Below are 22,066 nucleotides of genomic sequence, written 5' to 3' on the forward strand. Positions count from 1 at the left end.
TAATCCCATAGAAAACTTATGGAAGGAGCTGAAGCTCGAGTTGCCAAATGACAGCCTCAAAATCTTAATGATTTAGAGATGATCTGCAAAGAGGAGTGGACCAAAATTCCTCCTGACTTGTGCACAAACTTCATCAACTACAAAAAAAAGTCTGACTGCTATGCTTGCCAACAAGGGTTTTTCCACCAAGTATTAAAGGGGCTCTATCACTAGGAAAAGTCATTTTTAACTAATCACACCTTTGCATAGCCCTTAGAAAGTCTATTTCACACTTACCTTTTGTATGTAGATTGCCTCAGTGGTTTCTGAATAAGTCAGTTTATATTCATATGCTAATTAGACTAGTGCACGATAGATGGTGCATACCTCTCTCTGCTGTTTTCTATGGGAGGCTGCTGCTGCTGCCTGATGACTCGCTTCCTGTTTGGTTCACACACATAGAAGATAATGGGAGAGAGGAAGCTGCTGGGAACTTCCTGAGCTGGCTGGAGGATCATTAGCATATGAATAAAAACGGACTTATTCAGAAACCACTGAGGCAATCTACATACAAAAGGTAGGTGTGGAATAGACTTTCTAAAGCCTATGCAAGCATGTGTTTAGATAAAAATGACTTTTCCCAGTGATAGAGCCCCTTTAAGTTTGCCAGGGGATACAACACTTATTTTTCAATGCAAAATACAAATTTTTAAAATTTATACAATGTGATTTTCTGCAAACTTACAAAATCAGCAAGGGATCAAATAATTATTTCCTTCACTACCTCTCTTCACTTACACATATTATTGCACTGCAGTACTCACAATTTCCATCATGCTTTTTAAAATCTTTGCTCAGGGGAGATCAACAAAGCATAAAGTCAAATTTTTTTTTATTTTTATTTTTTTTTTTATAAAACACAAGTTTTATAATGGCCGAGACATAACTTTTTGAAGTGACTACCCCACCATTGTTTTCCCTGCATTGCACACAAGTCAGTACACAATGAGAAGCAGGAGTGGGGGCAACACGGTGGCTCAGTGGTTAGCACCAGGAACAACATCTGCAAGGAGTTTGTATGTTCTCCCTGTGTTTGCAAAGATTTCCTCCCATTCTACAAGACATACAGAAGAAAATAAAAATGTACATTGTGATCCCTATATGGGGCTCACATTCTACATTAAAGCTTTCACAGAAAGGATGCAACACTGTGGGCTCAGTGGTTAGCACCGTAGCCTTGAAGCGCTGAAGTCCTGAATTCGAATCCCGCCAGGAACTACATCTACAAGGAGTTTGTAGAATGGGAGGAAGTCCACGCAAACACGGGGAGAATATACAAAGACATACTGATCAGGGAAAAAAATATACATTCCCTATTATGGGGCTCACAATCTACATTTAAAAAAGAAAAGAGGGCAACATTTATCATAGTTACATAGTAGATGAGGTTGGATAAAGACATGAGTCCATCAAGTCCAACCTATAACCCTACAATCCCCTACAGTCTTTTTTTTTTTCTCCCCCTCCTTCTAAAAGCTTATTTTTCTATTCACATAACTGTATGAAGGCTTAAGTTTTGAAGTACAAATTTTACTTTGTAATAGGACAGTTTACATATGATATATTGGGAAGCTGCAAAAAAAAAAAATATCAGAATGGTGAAATTAGATAAAAATTGCCTTTACGCAGCTTGCCTATGACTTTTGTTTATACATCATTCACTGTGTGGCCAAAATAATGTTAATGTGTTGTGCGTCAGCATGATTATGGTGATACCAAATTTTTATTTATATATATATATATATATATATATATATATATATATTTAACTTTAACCCCTTTAAAAAAAAAATCCAAAACTTTGCAAAACGAAAATTCTTGAAGTTGTAATATTCTGACGCTGTGAACTTTTTCATTTCCATATATGGTGGTGCATAAGGTGTCTTTTTTTTTTTTGGGGGGGGGGGGGGTTCTTCTACTTTTGTAAGGTCACATGTACTTTTTTTGTACCATTTTGAGGAGTGTCTGATATTTTGCTCACAAAAACCTGCACTGCCTTTTTTTTTCTTTTTTCTTTTTTTTTTTTCTTTTTTTACCCCCTCACTAAAGCATTCACTGTATGGAACAAATATTCTTATAGGTTTGTAGTGTTTGGGGGTTTTATGTGTTTTTATGAGTTCTGGGGAAAAAAAATATTTTGTTATAAAGTGAAACAAAATTCAAATAAACATTCCACCTCTGGTTTATCTGAATTATTTCACTCTCTTTAATATTTTAAAAACTTTTTTTTTTTTTCTTTATTTTATAGACTTCCTAAGGTTCTTGAACTAGAACAGGCTGTAAAGAACAGATACAACAAGCCTGGGAGCTTTCAATAGGTTCCTAGCTGCCATGATAATGGGTTGCTGTCCTCGCATCTTGTTCCACCCCAAAATGGCAGCATCCATGCCCAAACCTATGATTTGTGGGATTGTTCACATGTATTACAACTCCCTTGAAGAGCACTTTCTAGTCTGTCTGTAAACATAGATGGTGGTGATTGTCAGGGCCGGCTCCAGGTTTTTATGGGCCCTTGGGCGACAGAGCCTCAGTGGGCCCCCTTGTGGAGGCGTCGGGACACTGCGGGTGGACAAAGTGAGTGACATCACCTACGCCATACCTCCCAACTTTTGAAGAGTAGAAAGAGGGACAAAATGTGCGGTGCGCTCTGCGCGCCGCAGCAAATTTAGCTCTGCCCGCTTTTGTTGACTCCGCCCATTCTCATTCATTTTTCCCGTGCTCCCACACCGTATAATCCTCCTACAGTCACCTGTAAATTATATCCCCCCTCCATCTCTCCCCCAGTTTCATATACACCCTTCCTCTGCCCTCAGTTTCATGTCCCCCCCTCCATCTCTGTCCCCAGTTTCATGCCGTTCTCCCCCCTTCATCTGCCGCAGTGTCATGCCGTTCTCCCCCCCTTCATCTGTCCCAGTGTCATGCCGTTCTCCCCCCCCTTCATCTGCCCCAGTGTCATGCTGTTCTCCCCCCCCTTCATCTGCCCCAGTGTCATTCCGTTCTCCCCCCCCCCTTCATCTTCCCCAGTGTCATGCCTTTCTCCCCCTCCCCTTCATCTTCCCCAGTGTCATGCCATTGTCCCCCCCCTTCATTTGCCCCCAGTTTCGTAGGCCCCCTACATTATGTTCCACCTTAAAGAGGACCTTTCACCATATCCGGGCACAGGCAGTGTTATATACTGCCGGAAAGCTGACAGTGCGCTGAGTTCAGCACGCTGTCGGCTTTCCCGATCTGTGCCCGGTGTGAAGAGCTTACGGTCCGGTACCGTAGCTCTTCTATGGTCAGAAGGGCATTTCTGACCATTAGCCAGAGACGTCCTTCTGCCTCGCGGCGCCTATCACGCTGTGCTGTGGAGCGGGGAGGAACGCCCCCTCCCTCTGCTCACACAGCTCGTCCATAGACGAGTCCATCAAGTCCATCCACATCCGAGCAGCCCAGGAGCAGGTGCCGATACACTGAGGGTGAGCTGAATACATCACGTTTTTTCATTATCAGGAGAGGGAGGGGGCGTTCCTCCCCGCTCCACAGCACAGCGTGATAGGCGCCGCGAGGCAGAAGGACTTCTCTGGCTAATGGTCAGAAACGCCCTTCTGACCATAGAAGAGCTACGGTACCGGACCGTAAGCTCTTCACACCGGGCACAGATCGGGAAAGCTGACAATGTTCTGAATTCAGCGCACTGTCAGCTTTCCGGCAGTATATAACACTGCATGTGCCCAGATATGGTGAAAGGTCCTCTTTAATGTTTAACACAAACAAACACTTAAACTCACCTTCCAACGTTCCCCCGCCGCTCTCTCCGCTCTCACTCCACTCACATAGTTGTAGGCCCGATGTGACTTAATAACATCGCCGTTACAAATGCAGAAGCCGGACTGCAGCGTTAAAGCAGGTGCTGAGCTGTGACAGCTCCTGCTTTTATCGCCTATGTATTCAGCTCTTGACACCAATGAGCTGAAATCAGGACAGGCAAGTGCCCGGGGGCCCCAGAGGCTCTGTGGGCCCCGCCACTTGCCCGACTATGCTGTGTGCTGACGCCGGCCCTGGTGATTGTTCACGGAGCATTTTAGCATAATAGTATAGTCATTGTAAGTGTAGTGTATGTGTTTGTGTGTGCATTTATTTAATTTTATTTTCTGTACTTGCCTGGCAAGATTCACACTAAACTTTGGGATTTCGTTCTTTTGGGCAACTGAAAAACGGAAACCCTATCTGCTTAAAAAGCATTTACACGCGGAGGCCCACGGACTTCATTGACTATAATGGGGTCTACCAGATTTCCATCCAGTTATAGCTGAAAAGAATGGGGGATGGAGTCTCATACTGAAACTCAAACTTGTCTGAACCTATCGTTAGGTAAAATATTTGGGGTTTTTTTTTCAGTGAATACATTTTCACGCAGCTATCTGCACTAATGGGAAACTGCAGAACAAGCAGGCACATTGCAAAGGAATTTAAGGAATTTTCTATATGCAAGGTGCAAAATGCTCGTCAGAATTCTAAAAGTTGGCTGCGCCACATTTTTTCATTTTTTACAACAATTACTGGCATAAATAAAACTAATAATAAATTTGCTACATTTGAAGACTTTATCAAGAATTCTTAATGGCTTTAATAGGAAAGACTATATTTAGCCTTTTTGCTGACAGGTTTTCTGACATGTTACATCACTGATAGCCATGACACACTTTTGTGAAATACACCATGTTGGAAAAATTATGTTTATCTGATCTGATTTTCTTAAATGGTTGATGCAAATGACAATATAAATTTAAAATCTCCCATCGTTAGAGTATAAAATTCTGTTTTGCAAACCTCCCAATTATATAACTTTTTTTTCCCCACAAATTAAATTTAAATCCACTGTGCCAAATTATGCACAACAGTTTGTAAATGTTTTATTGGTTGTAAAGACCTGAAAATGGTCACTTGTTTGAACTTGCAGTATTAAGAGGCCACATTTATTGAAATAAACAGCTATTTCAATCATACATCTTAAAAGGCCAAGTTACTTGTTAACCCATTCTTTGATATCACCTTCACAATTCTTTCATCCATTGAAATTGTGGGTTTTTGGGTGAAAGTTCCTGCTTGAATTTCTCTGCAAGATATTAGAATAGCCTACCAGAACTACTGTTTTTGATGTGGACGTCTTCCAACCCATTGTAGATCATTTGCTTGAGCATACTCCAAAGGTTCTCAATAATGTTGAGGTCAGGGAGGGATGGTGACCACGCCATTAGTTTCATGTGCTAAATAGGACTCTGGCAACTCCTTGTTGGGACATGGTGGCTGTCGATTTTTTATTTTTATTTTTTTTGGGTTCTTATTTTTTTTAATTTATTGTGACGGACAGTTTGTTAATGTTGATGGTAGGATTGTTTCTTCAAACTACACTCTTTGGCAAAAAATAATGCACCAAGAAGAGTTGTTGGATTTGTATGTGAATGTAGTGTTGATATAATTTTGTGCTTGGATGAAAGTCCTGTTTAATTCTCAAATATTTAACATAGAGCCAAAGATATTCTTATTGGTGAAAAGTACAAATGTAGTAACCTGTTGGGCTGCCTCTAGCCTTGATACCAGATGAGAGAATTGAGTGTGGTGGCAGATTTGCCTACAGATTTTGCAGCTGGGCCTGTAGATTCTGCATAGATTTCCTTAGCTGATTCCCTGACAATAAATCTGGCAATGAGGCAGGTCAAAGAAGTGTTGCATTCTGTCAGAGACATTCTTGAAAAATCCTTGCTGTGTGTGGGTGAGCATTCTCATGTGAGCAGTGTGTTGCTTTATGGAAAAGCCAGGATTGAAGCACTCGCCATACAGCCTGTATATTAGAACTCTGGATTTGTCGCTAAAGACAATACAGTTCCAAGTCCATAGCAGTCACAAGTACACAAAACCCCTACAAAGAAAGGCAATGGTTACTTGCTGTGAATAGGAGGACAAAGAGTATGTGCTGTAAATGGGTATGCACCGCACAATCTCTGCCTAGACTGTTTGGAAGTTGGACAAAGAAACAGTGGAAGCTTCTCATACTGTATAGCAGATCAAACAATCTTCTCTGCTGTATGCTGTGGAATCTACACTAATTTAAAATATACCGTATATACTCGAGTATAAGCCGACTTTTTCAACACCGTTTTTATGCTGAAAAAGCCCCTCTCGGCTTATAAACGAGTCGTGGTCTGTGGAGCACAGAGAACTGAAGGACCTCCATAAATTAAACGAAGGGGGAGGTCCTTTAGTGCTACTGCTCTGTGATTGGCTTGTCATTAAGGTCACGTGACTGTGAGGTCATCAAAGGTCCAGTAGCCACTGGTATGTAACATCTGCAGATAAGTTAGTGGCCAGGATTCATTGTGTCTTATAGAAGATGTCTGTCGAATGGAGGAGAGGAAGCTACAGTAAAGTGAAAGTAAAACACTGTCAGGCATTAGGGGCTATTAATTTAGTTTCAGTAACTCCATGTATTCAACTCCGATCTGTGTCCTCCAGACGCAGATCTGAGTTGTAATCTGGACATACCTCCCGCCGACCAGGACCGTGGGACAGGACACCGAAATCGTGAATGTCCCACGGAAATCGGGACTGTTTGGGAGGTATGGTTAACCCCATCATGTCCCTCACATGATGGGGTTATGTGTGCCCCATATAAGGGTTACTAATATGTGAGACACATGGGGGTACTAATAAAGGACCTTAATTATGAAGATACCTAATGATTTCCTCCATTTGTCCCACATATCAGTAACTCTTAAAGAAAAAAAGAAAACAGACGGCACTGCTATTTCCCAATGTGTACGTAGAAAGATAATGTGATTGCCACTTCGAATTATTGTCCTGGATCGGAAGTACTGACTAACAATGTGATAGTGGTGCTCAACAAACCCCGGAAAAACAGCAAAAACATATACAGAAATAGAAGAGAAAAGGGATGGGCACTCACCAGTCAGTAGAGGACATGTTCTTATTATTAAAAACAAATCCTTTATTAGGTACATATAAAAAGAATTCCTTAGGGAGGGAGTGATAGCATTATCGGCAGAAAAAAGGCAACAGCCGTTTCGCGTTCAAACACACGCTTTTTCTATTTCAGTAACTCTTATGTGAGGCACAGAGGGGGTTAATGTGAGGGACATGATGGGGTTAACTGCTATTACTATGAGGCACATGGAGTTACTAAGCTGTAATGCACATGACCAGACTTTTTATCTGCAATGGTGGATTTCCCCCCGTAGGCTTATACTTGAGCCAATAAGTTTTCTGTGATAAAATTAGGGGCCTTGGCTTATATTGGGGTTGGCTTATGCTCGAGTATATACTTTTATATGGTCTGTGTTTTAAAAATAAAGTAAAATTAACCTCTTGATGTGGAATTTTAGTCAGTATGAAAATCCTGCAATGGCCCCATATTTAAGTCAAGCAACTGAGGTAGTGAGTACAGTGAGTGAGGTAGTGAGTTTAACCCACTATCCAGCAATTCAACAGCACACAGCCCAAATATCATTGTGGAGGCTCCCAAAATTCACTCCATTACCTGAGTGAACTGGACACTGCATCATGGCTGTCCAAAAACTCTGATATAATGTGTACTGGCAGATAGATATAATAGGTAAATTCGGCACATACATGGATTGTAACCTGGATTGAAACATAGGCTACTTTTTAGCCCGGTAAAACACATGGCTTCGTGACCGCTATGAACGATTTAATGTTCACACTACGCTAAAGGACTTTGATGATGTCAGCACAGGCCTTTAGCTGTTCTCTGATAGGATCACGCTATGGTGTGGGTGGAGCTACACGCTGTGGCATGGGCAAAGCTACACTCTATGGTGTGGGCAGCGCTATATAGCCTTGCATTAGGCACTGTGGAAGCCGCTCACAATGGAGTCTCATTGGAGTCTCTGGTCAGGCAAGTGCAGCACATGCAGAGGCTGTGTGTGGGCACAAGGAGTGTATGTGGGGCTCAGTTTGTGTGCATCACACAGGGGAATGTGGTGTTTGGCCTCTGATGGAAGGGTGCGAACTGTGGCAAATTTCAGCAACAGCCATTTCTAGCACAAAAGCAGCTCACACACTGACAGAAGACAAGCCCTGTAATCAAAATTGCCTGATGTAGCAGAGCTGAGACAGCGTTGTAGCACAGCTTGCTCTGCTCTCTATAGGGATGTATATACCGCTGGGTCTGCTTCGCATATGCACAGATGTGGCAGAGCCGAGACGCGGGTGCAGACGAAACACTGGCAGATAATCACCGGGCACATTTCGCTAAATATAGGCGGATCATTGCCGACAACAACCTGCAGATGAAGTCGTGGGAGGAAGCTAGTGTGTGTGTGTGTATACACACATATATATAGATATAGATGTATATGTATGACTCCCCTCGCTAGGATAGCAACTTTCAACTTTGTTTTGGAAGAATTAGCTTTTCAAAATGACTAAATTAACTTTTACTTCAGTTTGAGGTTCCCAGTCAGGTTTTATTTCTATGGCTGAAAGTCCTAAAACTGTGTTTCTGAACCTTTTGAAGCAAAGTACCCCTTGTTGAAACAATTTCCAGCCAAGTACCCCCCAAACGAACAATTTAAACACTCTTCTGACGTGAAAAAAAAAAACCACACAAAATGATTATTCACCACCTTTCCCTTACAAAATGTTCAATAAAAAGTAAACAAATGATCAGATGAAAACCAAAATGGTACCAATTAAAAGCAGAAGTCATCCCGCAAAAAATAAGCCCTCAACCAGCTCTGTCAACAGAAAAATAAATTAAATAAAAATGTTATGCCTTTCAGAAGATGGCGATGCAAAAGTAGATTTTTTTCCCCCTACATTGAATTTTATTCTTCACAAATAGCAACGCATTTAAAAATAATATAAATGTGGTATCGCCATAACTGTACCGACCCGCAGAATAAAGGTAACATGTTACTTATGCTGTACGCTGCAAGGGAAAAAAAAATGCTAAAAAGCAATGCCAGAATTGATGTTTCCTTTTACATCCCACCCAGAAAGAGTTAATAAAATGTAGTCAATAAGTTACAGGCACCCCAAAATGGTGGCATTGAAAAGCACCTCTAATACCGCAAACAGCAAGCCCTCATATGGCCACATTGCCAGAAAATAAAAATAAAAATCTAGCTTGTACAATGTGAAGACAAAAAAAACAAAAGTCGCCAAATCATTAGGACATGTGGCTGCGACTAGAAGGAAATGTATGATCTGTGAGAGCGTTTTCAGGGGACACCCCATATTTAGAGCTTATGAGAGATAATACATCAGCGCTGATCCCCCAGAATGCCCCTCTTCCCCGTCCTTGTCATAGGAGCTAGTGGGAAAATAGAATGGGATTTGGTGTACCCAATTTACTCCGCACAGCTTACATATTCACTTCGGGGTTACTGATGCTCACTACATCATTTGATGGCGTGCAGTTTTTAAAATGGGGTCACTTTCTAGAGGTTTCCACTGTTTTGACACCTCAAGGGCATTGTAAATGCGACATGGTGCCTGAAACTGATCACAGCCAGATCTGTCCTCTAAAAGCTCCTTGGCGCTCCTTCCCTTCTGCGTCTCACTGTGTGTCCATATATTAGTTTACACCCACAAGTGGGGTACTTTGGTTGTCCGGAGAACTTTCATAACAAATTGTGTGATGCGTTTTCTCCTTTAACCCCTTGTGAATGTGTGCAAATTCTAGGGCTAAACGAAAATATTAGTAAAATAAAATCAAATGTGTAAATTTCACCTCCATTTTGTCTTAATTCCTGTTAAGCACTTATAGGGCTGAAATACTTGATATGTTATTTTGGCTGATTTAAGTTTGATGCCGACATAAAGCAGAGATCTGGTACATTACATGTATGATATAATTTTGGCGGTATGACTATCTGTATGCAATGCACATCATTTCAAACTCTATAAAATGCATATTTTTCAAAATTTCCACCAAATTTCCTATTTTTTCATAATCAAACACATAACATATCAACCAAAATTTACTACTAACATGAAGTATAATGTGTTATGAGAAAACAATCTCAAAATCACTTTGGTAAGTTAAAGCGTTCCAAAGTTATTACCACATAAAGTGACACATGTCAGTTTTGAAAAATCAAGCTTAGTCAGGAAGTCAAAAAGTGCCATTGGCGGGAAGGGGTTAAAAAATAACTTTTTTTTTTTTTTTTTTTTTGTACACAAAACATAGTATACCATATTTTTATGTCCATCAAAAAAGGATAGAAACTGATACTTTTTTGTTCTGTATTAGTTATTTTTACATTGATGTCTGCGTATTTACCATCAGTTTGTATTAGTGTCCGTTTTTCCATTAAATGAATGTGCTAATCAGATGTAAAATCATATACTTAATTAACCTAACTTTTTTTAAAAAAAATCCCACCCTACACAATAGCAAAAAATAAAGCTGAGTTACACTTGATGCTCAGTCCTAGACAGTCCTGGAATTGAGTGTACTCGGAGCAGTTTCTGGCAAGTAGTGAAGGTGTCAGGTGCTGAATTCCCACTGATCTCATATTAAATGGTTTATCAAATCTTATATAACTCTGTTTTAATGTTTAATTTTCTTAATCCTATATATTTTAAAATTGACCTGTCTTCTACCACTCTTTAGAACCCTATCACTTCAATATAAGCCTCATGAAGTTTTGTGTTGATCTAAGTAAGAACTGAAAACCATTCTCATCACTACCATTTCCATTGCTCTATATGTTAATAAAGAAGAGTTATTGCTTTTTTATTTAGGCTGGCATTCCTAATGATATGTGTGCATGAGAAACTACAGCAATCAGTATCTGTAGATTTTTTTTTCCTTTTATGAAACTGTAAAAGATAATTTTATTTTATTTATTTTGCAGGCAAGTTTATACAGAGGCGGTTACAGCCGATTTGCTCCGTACTGAAGTGACGTAAGCCTATTGTTAATTCAACCTGGACAAAACTGCCCTTTCCCCATTTGCCTGTTCCCTTTCCCTCTACTGTCAAAGTTTGCGAGGCGCGGCTTTTGCAATACTTAAAGAGAAACTCCTATAGGAATTTCCTGGCAATGCAAGATGGATGGATACAACTGAAATATATACAAATCAAACAAAAAGAACATTTTTTTATACCTCAGCTTTCTTTCAAACTGCAATTTTTAGTTCTGCATTTACTTTTTGTTTTTTAAAGGGTGTGTTCATTTTGTTCCAAAGATATTAATTTTTCAACTGTGGTAAAAGTGTGTGTGTGTATATAATATTTACATAACTGTGCTGTGAGCTTTTATTATTATTATTATTATTAGTATTATTATTTCTATGCCTGGAAGAAGAAAATAGGACAACAAAAATGGTGATGCAAGGTTAATGGAAGACTATGAAGGAAAGTTTATAATTTCTTAATTACAAGCTCCTTTTAGTAAATTCCTCTGGAGTGAAGGACGGATATAACAAAGTGTTCTCCAAGACCGTAAAAAAAAGAGGAAAAAGCCTAAAAGACATTTACAGACTTCAAAATCTAACTATATTGAATCGGCATATTTTTATTGCTTGCATTGCTTTCATATTTTATGTATTTTTTTTCCAGCTGTTTTCATTTCTTAGCTTATTGACATTTATTTAATACCCTGTATAGCACAGGTGTCTTGTGCAGGAGAAGCACATAGATTAATGAACACGAATGCAGTACAATACTGGCAAATATTTATTATGGTTATGATTGATATATACTACATTTTTCCAAGCCAAAACTATATATGCACAATGAAAGATTAATCTGTTATTGGAACCTAGTTTAAATATGACTCCATCTAAGGCTTATTTTGTCATTTGTCTGTTTTAGTCGTGTAGTTATTGCTTACGTAGAACAGTGATCATAGTAGGGGAAAATCATTTTATGTACTAGTTCCCATGCTACTGTTCTTCTTTCGTGCTGGTCACAATATCCGTCCTGAAGAAAGTTCCCACACCTTTGAATGGCAGCTTATTAATAGACTGCATATGCTCTTTTACAAATGTCCGAAATCCTTTATGTTCACAATAGGCTATTTACCATTGTTTGGGTAAATGCAAGAGGCGTTTTTATTGTGATATTTTGTTTTGGTTTCTTTTCCTGGAGCTGTAATAATCTCCTTAATTTTTAGTATTGAAATTTTAAATCCTTGAAATTTAAGGAAGGGGTTGATCAAATGCATCCCTTTAAAGGGAAAATAAGGAATGCTACTTTAGGGGTTTTCATGTTGTTCCTCTGGACAATATTGCAGCTATTCATTTATCAATCAGGTAAAAATTGAAACTTTCCACGGAAGTGGAATATCATTGTCTTCCTATAAGTGATAGAAATTGTGATGTAAATTGTAGTTTGCTACTTTGGGGTAATTATGTGGTACCACATTGTAGTCCTTCTATCATGCACTGCATTTTACTGTATGCATTATCAATAGTATTTGAGACATGGTTGCAGTGAAAAGGTGGTGTTTTTTTGTTTTTACCATTGCATGCAGTTTCATAGACTTCATTTAGAGTGCCTGTTTATTTTACCCTCTTCAGGACAGCCCCAGTTCTTTTGCACCATAGGCTTTTTTTTTTACTAATAATTGTCCCACAATACAGGCTGTCGATGATAGTAGGTTAAACTAGTGTGAGCGCAATAGAACCACTGGAGGCAATGTCTCATAAATATGGGAGCTCTATGCAAAATATTTTGGAAGTGTTATGTAAATTTTTTTATTTTCTTTCCACTCTTCCCCGTTGCACACTGTACTGTAAAATGGCTGTAATAAAGTGGCATTTGCACATTTATATGGTTAGAAATGTAACCGATGTTACAATCATTGATGCAGTGACAGATATTGGAAGTGGATACCATACCATATGTAGGTACCTTACCATAGATGGAACTTTCTGCAATTTTTGTCTGCTACATAGCCACGCCAAATCTTTATTTTTACATTGTAATTGTTACATCTTTAAAAAGAATGTTCATTGAAATTCCCAGTTGAGCTGACATGTTCTGTTACTACTACAGCTAGTTTGACGATTTTGCTTATATTGCATTTAATCCATATAACGTAAACAGCTTTTGCCCACTGTTAGAAAAATGCAGTACAGTGCAGCTAGTCTTGTAAAATGTTATCGGAATGTAAATAAATCTCGCCTCCAAGGAGTAATTTATTAAGTATTGCTACATGACTTGACAGTCACTTTTGTTAAATAAGTAATGGTAGATCCTGAAGTTCAACTGCCATATCTAAGATGTTCATAAACAATAGTCTCTTCAAAACTTTTTTTGGGGTACTGATCACCATTTCTGCCTTTTCCCCAAGTTAGGCAGCTCTCCCAGAGGCAGAGTTCTGCACTATGCAGTTCCTTTCCACTTAGAAAAGCCTGCATGATGGAGATTTTCAGCAGTTGGTTTCTTTGTCTAAATAATGGCTGGGGATACATAACGGACTTAACGTATATAGCATAACCACTGCGGTCCAGAAGAATAAATCAGTTTATTATAACATATTATAAAGGTCACACAAATTATGAGCAAGTGGCATGATTGGAACTGCCAGTTTGTAGCTCCAGTTATTGGAAGCAAGAGATACTCAGGCTTAAGATAAAGATTTTTATTTTGAAAGTTTAAAGTATTTTTAAAGGGGTTGTCCTTGTAAGGATAGGAGACAGTAAAACAAAGTTCCTGAATTTTTGTGTGTATGTGTATATGGTGCTGCTCAGCTAATGTCTGATTACAAGACTGAGGCATCTATAGAAATAGTTTTAAGGCATGAGCACACGACACTCCATTTTTTTATGCAGGTTATCAAGCCAAAACTAGGAATAAATTAAAAAAGGAGCAGAATCTTCCTTACATAGTTTCCGTCTTTCTCACTTACAGTACTTTAATATGACGTTATTTTCAGGCTAAAAAATCTGGGAATCTGTTTTTGGTTTTGTTTTTTTTTGTGGGGAGGGTTACCCTGTTTTGCGGATGGGCCTGGAAAATCTGGTAGCAGTTTTGCAAAAACTTTTTTTTTTTCCCCTCTATAGCTGAAAAAAAAAAACATTAAAAAAAACAGCTAAAGGGAAAAAAAAATCTGGTACTCACTCCCATAGAAATGGATGGGAGATGTTTTTTAAGGTGGATTCTACATCAAAATCTTCCTTTAAAAAAAAATCCCCACTGAGGGTGAGTTCACTTAAAGTTTTAAGACTGGTACTTCATTTGAGGATTTCATTCTGGTTCTTCTGCAGCCAGCACTCACAATATTAACAGGCACAGGCTGGCTTTGATTTCAAGTATAATGCACATTAATTTTCTGGCATGTTACAGTAAAACTTTAATACTTAGGCTTCCCTGGCCTGGCTTGATGTCTGCCCACCTCCACCCACTTTTTTTTTTAAGTGGTGAGGAAGTTAGAAAATGGACAAAAGCAGAGCATTTTCAGTGTAAGTGGACTTATGCCAGAAATGTTCAATTTTTGCACCAGAAAATTGGCATGGTAAAGCCAAGTTCACACAGGGTTCTTTGGGCCGGATTTTGATGCAGAATCCACGTCAAAATCAGGCTCAAAAAAACGACTTCAATGGGTTCCAGGAAAAAAACGCTTGTGGAAAAAACAAGCAAACCTGCCTTTGTTGACGTGGATTCTGGAACTGATTAAGCTGCGGAATCTGCGATGCTAGACTCCCTCCTGACTAGGCCCATTCATTTGGGCCTAATCCAGAGTGGTATACTGCGACTGGATGCCGAAAAACTCAGTGTGCACTGCACCGTTATCCAGCTAGCCGCAGAAGAGTTTTTTTGGAGCCGATTTTGCATGTCAAAATCCGCTCTAAAAACCCTGGCTTAACTTTACTAAATTCTCCCCATTTGCTTTTAAAAATTGCATTGAAATGGCACATTCAAAACACCTTTAGCATCCCTTCACACGGCATGAGCGCGCCGCTCATTTAGACACGTATGCACGTGTCCGAGCGCGGAGCTTCAAAACAGAGCCCATTGATTTCAATGGGAAGCTGCGTATATGCAGCTTGGTGTGAAAAACAGCTGACACTCAGCTGTAAAACATTGACCAATGGTCCATTTTTGACACATCGTGCATCCGTTTTGCATCTGTTGTCCATTAGCAACCATGTCAGATTCATCAATTTTTACAACCAGGAGTTGGACGCAAGTGTGTATATCTAGCCTTGGACAAAACTTCCATCCACTTAAATGGGACAAACTTGCAGTCACTTATTTCATTACACATACAGTCCTTATTCACACAAGCTTATTACAGCTCCATGCAGCCTAGTAGTATAACTTTTTTTTCTTTTTTTTTTCGTGTTGCATTTCGACAGGACTTGAGGAGGGTGCAGCTCAGGCTACACAAAAACTGATCTAACAAATCACCTCTACAGTATGTAGCTTTAGACTTAAAGGTGCTTGCTTGAGGGGTTGTTTTTTTTGTGGTTTGAAGTTTTGTTTTTAGTGTGTTCGCATGAGTGTATTGCAATTTTTGCTGTAATTTTTCTCAGAACCTGCAGGTACCAAGTCAAAATCTCACAATTTAGTTGTGCTCTGTACAGAATACAGAAAATATTTTGTTTGAATAAATACCGCATTTTTAAAATCTTACTCTTGGACAACCCTTTTAACCTATGGGATTTGAATTTTTAAATTTGTTGTGACTTTTATTTAATTTTTTTTTTAACCTAGAATTACGAAGGTCAAGCTGCCATTGCTTTTATTGTCTCATTTAACTGTCTACTCCTGAAAGAGAACTTCACAATAATGTTTCAAGGGAAACTGTAATTAAAATGTTTGCCATAATCTTTTAACTGTATATTTGTTTCATGTAGTACAATATTGCATTAAACAGATTTATTTATCCATTTTTAAACTTTACTGATTATTTTTTATTTTTTTGCTGTTGCTAGTATATCAATTTGTTATAGTTAATAATGCCTATAGATATTATGTCATTAAATTCACATTTCATCAGGTTCTAGTTGCATATTCTAAGCATCTGCATGCATGAGATGGATGACTTTGAATCAGATCTTTTGTGGGAAGTGCTCACATTTACATGTATACATTTATAATGTAAGGGGGGAAAAAAGTTGCATACTTTTTTTTTCCCAAAAACTGAATTAGAATCCCTACAGCATTGACGCAAACATTGTCTCCATTGATCCTATCATTGCGTAAGCAATTTAAGACTTGACTTGAGGCATGAGAGTATATTGGGGTATGCTCTGGTGGCTGTGCTTTGAAGCAAGATCTTCCATTTGCTCAATACTCTTCAAAGTACTAATGCCCTGTTCACATCTGTGTTTGGATTCCGTCTGGGGGAGTCTGCATGGAGACGCAAGCGCTGTGCTGTAAAAGCACACAGACCCCATAGACTATATTGGGGTCTGTGTGCTTGCCGCGCGCTGCCCTTACGAATCATGCAGACAGGAAAGTAGATTGGGAATTACTTTCCTGTCCGCAAGATCCCTGCGGAGATCTGGTGGCAAGAACATGGACCCCATTATCGTCTATGGGGTCTGTGTGCTTTTACTGCACCAGCGTTTGCAATTGCGTTTTGTATTTTGTTCGGGGGGGTCCCTATGCAGATTCCCCCGGACAGAATCCAAACGCAGATGTGAATGAGGGTATTAATACTTTGAGGGGTATTGAGCAAATGGAAGATCTTTCTTCAAAGCACAGCCATGTGAAACATACCCCAATATAATCTTACTCCAAATAGATCAGTGTTGCTGGAAGGAACACCTTGCGACAGTGCTCAGCCACCTCAGAACATGCCCCAAATGCACTCATATATTTTATTTTAACTGCAAATGAGCAACGTAAAGGAACGAAAAGTTTTGTCTCAAAATCAAGTAGCCATTCTACAATCAAACTAGGCTAGGTTCACATCTGCGCTTGGGTTTCCATTTGGGAGGTCCACTTAGGTTTCCCGAAAGTAAACCTATTCCACATAAAAAAGCAGTTAGCTTTTGGAAACTTGTGGACCTCATAGACTGTAATGGGGCCTGTGTGGTTCCGATTCTGCCCGGAAAGGGCGAAAAATGCACGGTGACAAGCATTGCTTGCAGTGCTTTTCTCTCCACATTTTTCATGCGGAGAGGGGAATGGAATACCCATACGGAGACTGGGTGCAGATGTGAACCGAGCCTTATAGCACTGTGCTTGCAGCTCTGAGCACTGGGGCTGGTTTAATATTTTTGGTGATGAGACTCCCTTTTAAAGAAACACAGATTCTGCTGCTCGTCACACTAACTGAATGACCTTTATTTTTATTCTTCAAGTTGCAGACTTTTTTAAAGAGACTCCACATGAATTTGAATTTACAACTTGGAGTAACCTGACCTCTGCATTTAGATGAAGCTATTGACCCATTAGAAGTTATTTGAAGAGTTAACTGTTCCTATTACTCTCAAAGGTCTCTTGTTAGAAAGTATTTGGAAAAGATTTTTCTTCCACAATGAAATCTAATCAAATTATTTCAAAAGGGACACTCCTGTTTTGTTTTTTGTTTTGTTTTTTTTCTTTTAAAGCTCTGTAAAGTAGTCATCGAAGTAGATTCAAAATTTTTTTTTGCTGTCAATGGTTTTGGCCAAAGGTTTTGAGACTGACGTATTTTAGCGTTCAGTATTTGCTGTTCCACTGCTTTTAGATCTTTCTAGTCTTTCTTTAGTATACTGCAGTACATTTGTAAGTATTTTCTAAGCTTTTGACAAATCCATCAGCTTTATGCAAAGACTCGATAAGGTGTGGACCCTTATTTTTCAAGACTTCTGCAATTCAATGCAGCATTTTCTGTGTTAATTTGTCCACCTAGTTTGATCCCAATTTGTCAATGGCAAGATGATCTGTGATATTTTAGATCCATAGAGCCAGAAATTCCAATGTTTTGTTCACTGAGCCACTTAGTTATGACTTTCACACCAAAATGCTGCTGGATCATTACTTCCAAATAAATTTAATAAACACACCTAGCCAGCAGGAAGAAAACTTAAAAAAATCTTTGCCTGATATTTCTCATTCCTTTAGCTTAGGCTGAAAATAACAATGTAGCTTCATGTTCTGCCATGAAAACAGCCCTTTTTTAAAAGAAAAAACCCTTATTTTTATTTCATTGCATTGGCAGGGTAAGATCAGTAAAGAAAAGCTGCAACATAAGGCTAGATTCAAATGGCGAAAAATGAAGAGAAATTTCTCTTTGTTTTCCACGGCTGTATTTGGCCATGGTATTGCTTCAACATTCTGATGCAGAAGAATGGACCTAATCAGCAGGGAATCAGACCCACCAAATCCATGGCAAGATAATGAAGGATGCTGCTTTTTTTTTTTTTTTTTTCTGCGTCCCGTTGCTATCGCTGCCTCCCATTGCTTTCAATGGAAGGCAGATTAGGGATGGAATCTGCCACAGATTTGGGGACCGAATCCACTCTCAAATCTGTGGCAGATTCCTTCATGTGAACCTAGCCTCACTTGAAATGCTGCTGAATTGACATCTACTGCATAGGTCAATTTCCCCACTGGTATACAAATGAGACTTATAAAATCTCACTTCTTGTAAAACTGCGGGTTTTCCGCAGGCGGTTTTGCAGCATATTGCTTCTATGGGTGAAAATGGTCTAAAGGGTTTCAGTTTTAGATTTTTTTTTTTTTTTATGGTACAAATTTTCAAATGACTTGTGGAACAATACGCTTGCCATCTAAAATCCATGTCCCCTAATGTTGGCCATATACAGTGTGCTACAGGATGTTTCCCTATGCTGTAGCCAATATTGGGTTAATTAAATGGAACCTTTCACATGGCCCTATTTGGTTCTGGACTGAGGTAAAAGGAAATTAATGGTGAAATGTAATAATGTGAACCCAAGAGGAAAACAGCTGAGCCATGCAAACACAATTCAAAAGGTAATGTAATTATCTGCATGTTGCCAAATTTATCATTTGTTACACTGCAGTTTAGGAGGATACGATCATGGGAATTGTCAGTGTTGGTGGTTTTGGCTTTTTAGAAATTGTTTAAAAAAAAAAAAAAACTAAATGCCAGAGAGTGCGGTTATAAAAACTGCTTGAGCTTTGCTTTCATTCTCCCAAGATGCAGTCTGTTCTGAACAAGCCTCATCATGATTCCTCATATCCTGTTTGAATTTGCAACATGGACTAGAATTTTGATCACTGAATTAGAAGTTATCTGAAGTGTGTTTTTTTTGTTAATGGTTCATATTCTTAAAGGGCTGGAAAATGTGCATTTTCAAACTATATAATGTACATAAGTGCAATTTTTGTTCTACATGAAACTATCAAGCTGAAAATTTAATAAGAAAAATGTTTTTCTTAAAGGGACACTATCCATAAAGAGAGCCTGTTTTTGTTTTTCTGTAAGTTTTGGTGTTTTGTAAGAACTGTTATAAAATAAATGTAATGTTAACAATTTTTTTTTGTATTCATTTGCTATAAAATTGCCTTCTCTGCAGTTTTAGTAAGTCTCAAGCTACATATAATATCTATACAATTATATATATACACTCACCGGCCACTTTATTAGGTACACCATGCTACAACGGGTTGGACCCCCTTTTGCCTTCAGAACTGCCTCAATTCTTCGTGGCATAGATTCAACAAGGTGCTGGAAGCATTCCTCAGAGATTTTGGTCCATATTGACATGATGGCATCACACAGTTGCCGCAGATTTGTCGGCTGCACATCCATGATGCGAATCTCCCGTTCCACCACATCCCAAAGATGCTCTATTGGATTGAGATCTGGTGACTGTGGAGGCCATTGGAGTACAGTGAACTCATTGTCATGTTCAAGAAACCAGTCTGAGATTATTCCAGCTTTATGACATGGCGCATTATCCTGCTGAAAGTAGCCATCAGATGTTGGGTACATTGTGGTCATAAAGGGATGGACATGGTCAGCAACAATACTCAGGTAGGCTTTGGCGTTGCAACAATGCTCAATTGGTACCAAGGGGCCCAAAGAGTGCCAAGAAAATATTCCCCACACCATGACACCACCAGCCTGAACCGTTGATACAAGGCAGGATGGATCCATGCTTTCATGTTGTTGATGCCAAATTCTGACCCTACCATCCGAATGTCGCAGCAGAAATCGAGACTCATCAGACCAGGCAACGTTTTTCCAATCTTCAATTGTCCAATTTCGATGAGCTTGTGCAAATTGTAGCCTCAGTTTCCTGTTCTTAGCTGAAAGGAGTGGCACCCGGTGTGGTCTTCTGCCGCTGTAGCCCATCTGCCTCAAAGTTCGACGTACTGTGCGTTCAGAGATGCTCTTCTGGCTACCTTGGTTGTAACGGGTGGCTATTTGAGTCACTGTTGCCTTTCTATCAGCTCGAACCAGTCTGGCCATTCTCCTCTGACCTCTGGCATCAACAACGCATTTCCGCCCACAGAACTGCCGCTCACTGGATGTTTTTTCTTTTTCGGACCATTCTCTGTAAACCCTAGAGATGGTTGTGCGTGAAAATCCCAGTAGATCAGCAGTTTCTGAAATACTCAGACCAGCCCTTCTGGCACCAACAACCATGCCACGTTCAAAGGCACTCAAATCACCTTTCTTCCCCATACTGATGCTCGGTTTGAACTGCAGGAGATTGTCTTGACCATGTCTACATGCCTAAATGCACTGAGTTGCCGCCATGTGATTGGCTGATTAGAAATTAAGTGTTAACGAGCAGTTGGACAGGTGTACCTAATAAAGTGGCCGGTGAGTGTATGTAGCTTATGTTAACCTGTTAAATGAAGCTTTCCCCCCTCCCCCCCAATATACAACCATTCTGTATTATTGAAGTATTGATTTATTTGTGGGCCTGAAATACATGTAACCAAACTAAATTGGGAATTATATCAAATGGCCCCCTAATAAAGGCTACATTGTCATGGTGTGACCAAGCTGCAGTAAATTAACACAATCTACTGCTGATTACTGTAGTTTAACAAGGACAACATGGGTAGTATTAAATTATTCTGTACATGCTGCAAAACTTCTGGGGTAGAAAACTAATGGATCTTGGTGAATCAAATTTTGTGTTGTCAAAGAGATGCTAGCGTCATCTCGTCAATATATATAGTGAAACCTCTCCAGAAGACCAACCACTCCTTTGAGAAGTACCTCCCCTTCTTTAATGCTATTTCCTTCTCCACCACCTACCCCCCCCCCCCCCCTCCAAATTACTTGTACCATGCTGAGGACCAGGAATTAGGGGCGAGCTATGGTGGATACCTGGAATGAGGAGAGAAAAAAAAAAGATGGAGCCTTATTTAACTCTTTAATGCTTCAAAGTTGTTTTTCGGAATCTTGTTTATGCATAAAATATACATTGAATACACTTGAATCAGTACAAATATAAACTGTATAACATAATGTAAAAGATGGGGGGAAAAAACCCAAACACAATGAGACCCTATCTCCAACTCATCCCTCTGTAACATTGTAGCATTTGTTGTCTGCCATGTTTTTACTTTATTGCTGTAAATTTAAAACAACCTTACAAATATTTTGTAATATGCAGGATTATGAATAAGCCTCAAGATTGAATACAACCTTGAATAAAAGACACGTTAATATGACAATTTTTTTCAACCAGTCCATATAAACTAGAGTACTAGAGTGGAAAGGATCAGAGCCGTTTTGCGAAGTGTTGAAGGATACTTTCGTGTGGAACTAGCCCATATGTCCACGATAGACCTATCAGAGAGTAGCAGCTCCTGTCTTTCCCAGATAGGATGTTAAAGATTGCTCATTCAGGAGTCAAGTTCACACAAATGTTAAAATTATTAGTAAGATGATTATGTATCAAGTTCATAAACCTTGTGATGGGGATAACTCCAAAAATTATATCAATTTGGTGGTTGACATGTGGCATAAGAATATGTAATAGTTTTCTATATAGATATGCTCCATGGAAAATTAATAAGGCCATGCAAGTGCTGACTGAAATGTTTAACTTAATTTTAGTGTCTAACAAGACTTTAGTTATAAAAGATATTAGTTGTGACAGCC

At 39.2% G+C, this 22,066-nt stretch overlaps 1 protein-coding gene across 8 annotated transcripts in view; it reads left to right on the forward strand.

Moving 5' to 3' along the window:
* RBFOX2 (RNA binding fox-1 homolog 2) overlaps nt 1-15,916 on the forward strand; it is a 279,365-nt gene extending 263,449 nt beyond the window's left edge. For all 8 annotated transcript variants that reach the window (XM_075286348.1, XM_075286342.1, XM_075286341.1 and 5 more), the window contains one exon: nt 10,923-15,916. In XM_075286348.1, coding sequence (XP_075142449.1) covers nt 10,923-10,967 — 45 coding nt within the window. In that variant the 3' untranslated portion in view covers nt 10,968-15,916. The remainder of the gene's footprint in view (nt 1-10,922) is intronic.
* Nucleotides 15,917-22,066: the final 6,150 nt, after the last annotated feature.

This window comes from Leptodactylus fuscus, chromosome 9 (genome assembly GCF_031893055.1).
Source record: "Leptodactylus fuscus isolate aLepFus1 chromosome 9, aLepFus1.hap2, whole genome shotgun sequence".
NCBI lineage: Eukaryota > Metazoa > Chordata > Amphibia > Anura > Leptodactylidae > Leptodactylus > Leptodactylus fuscus.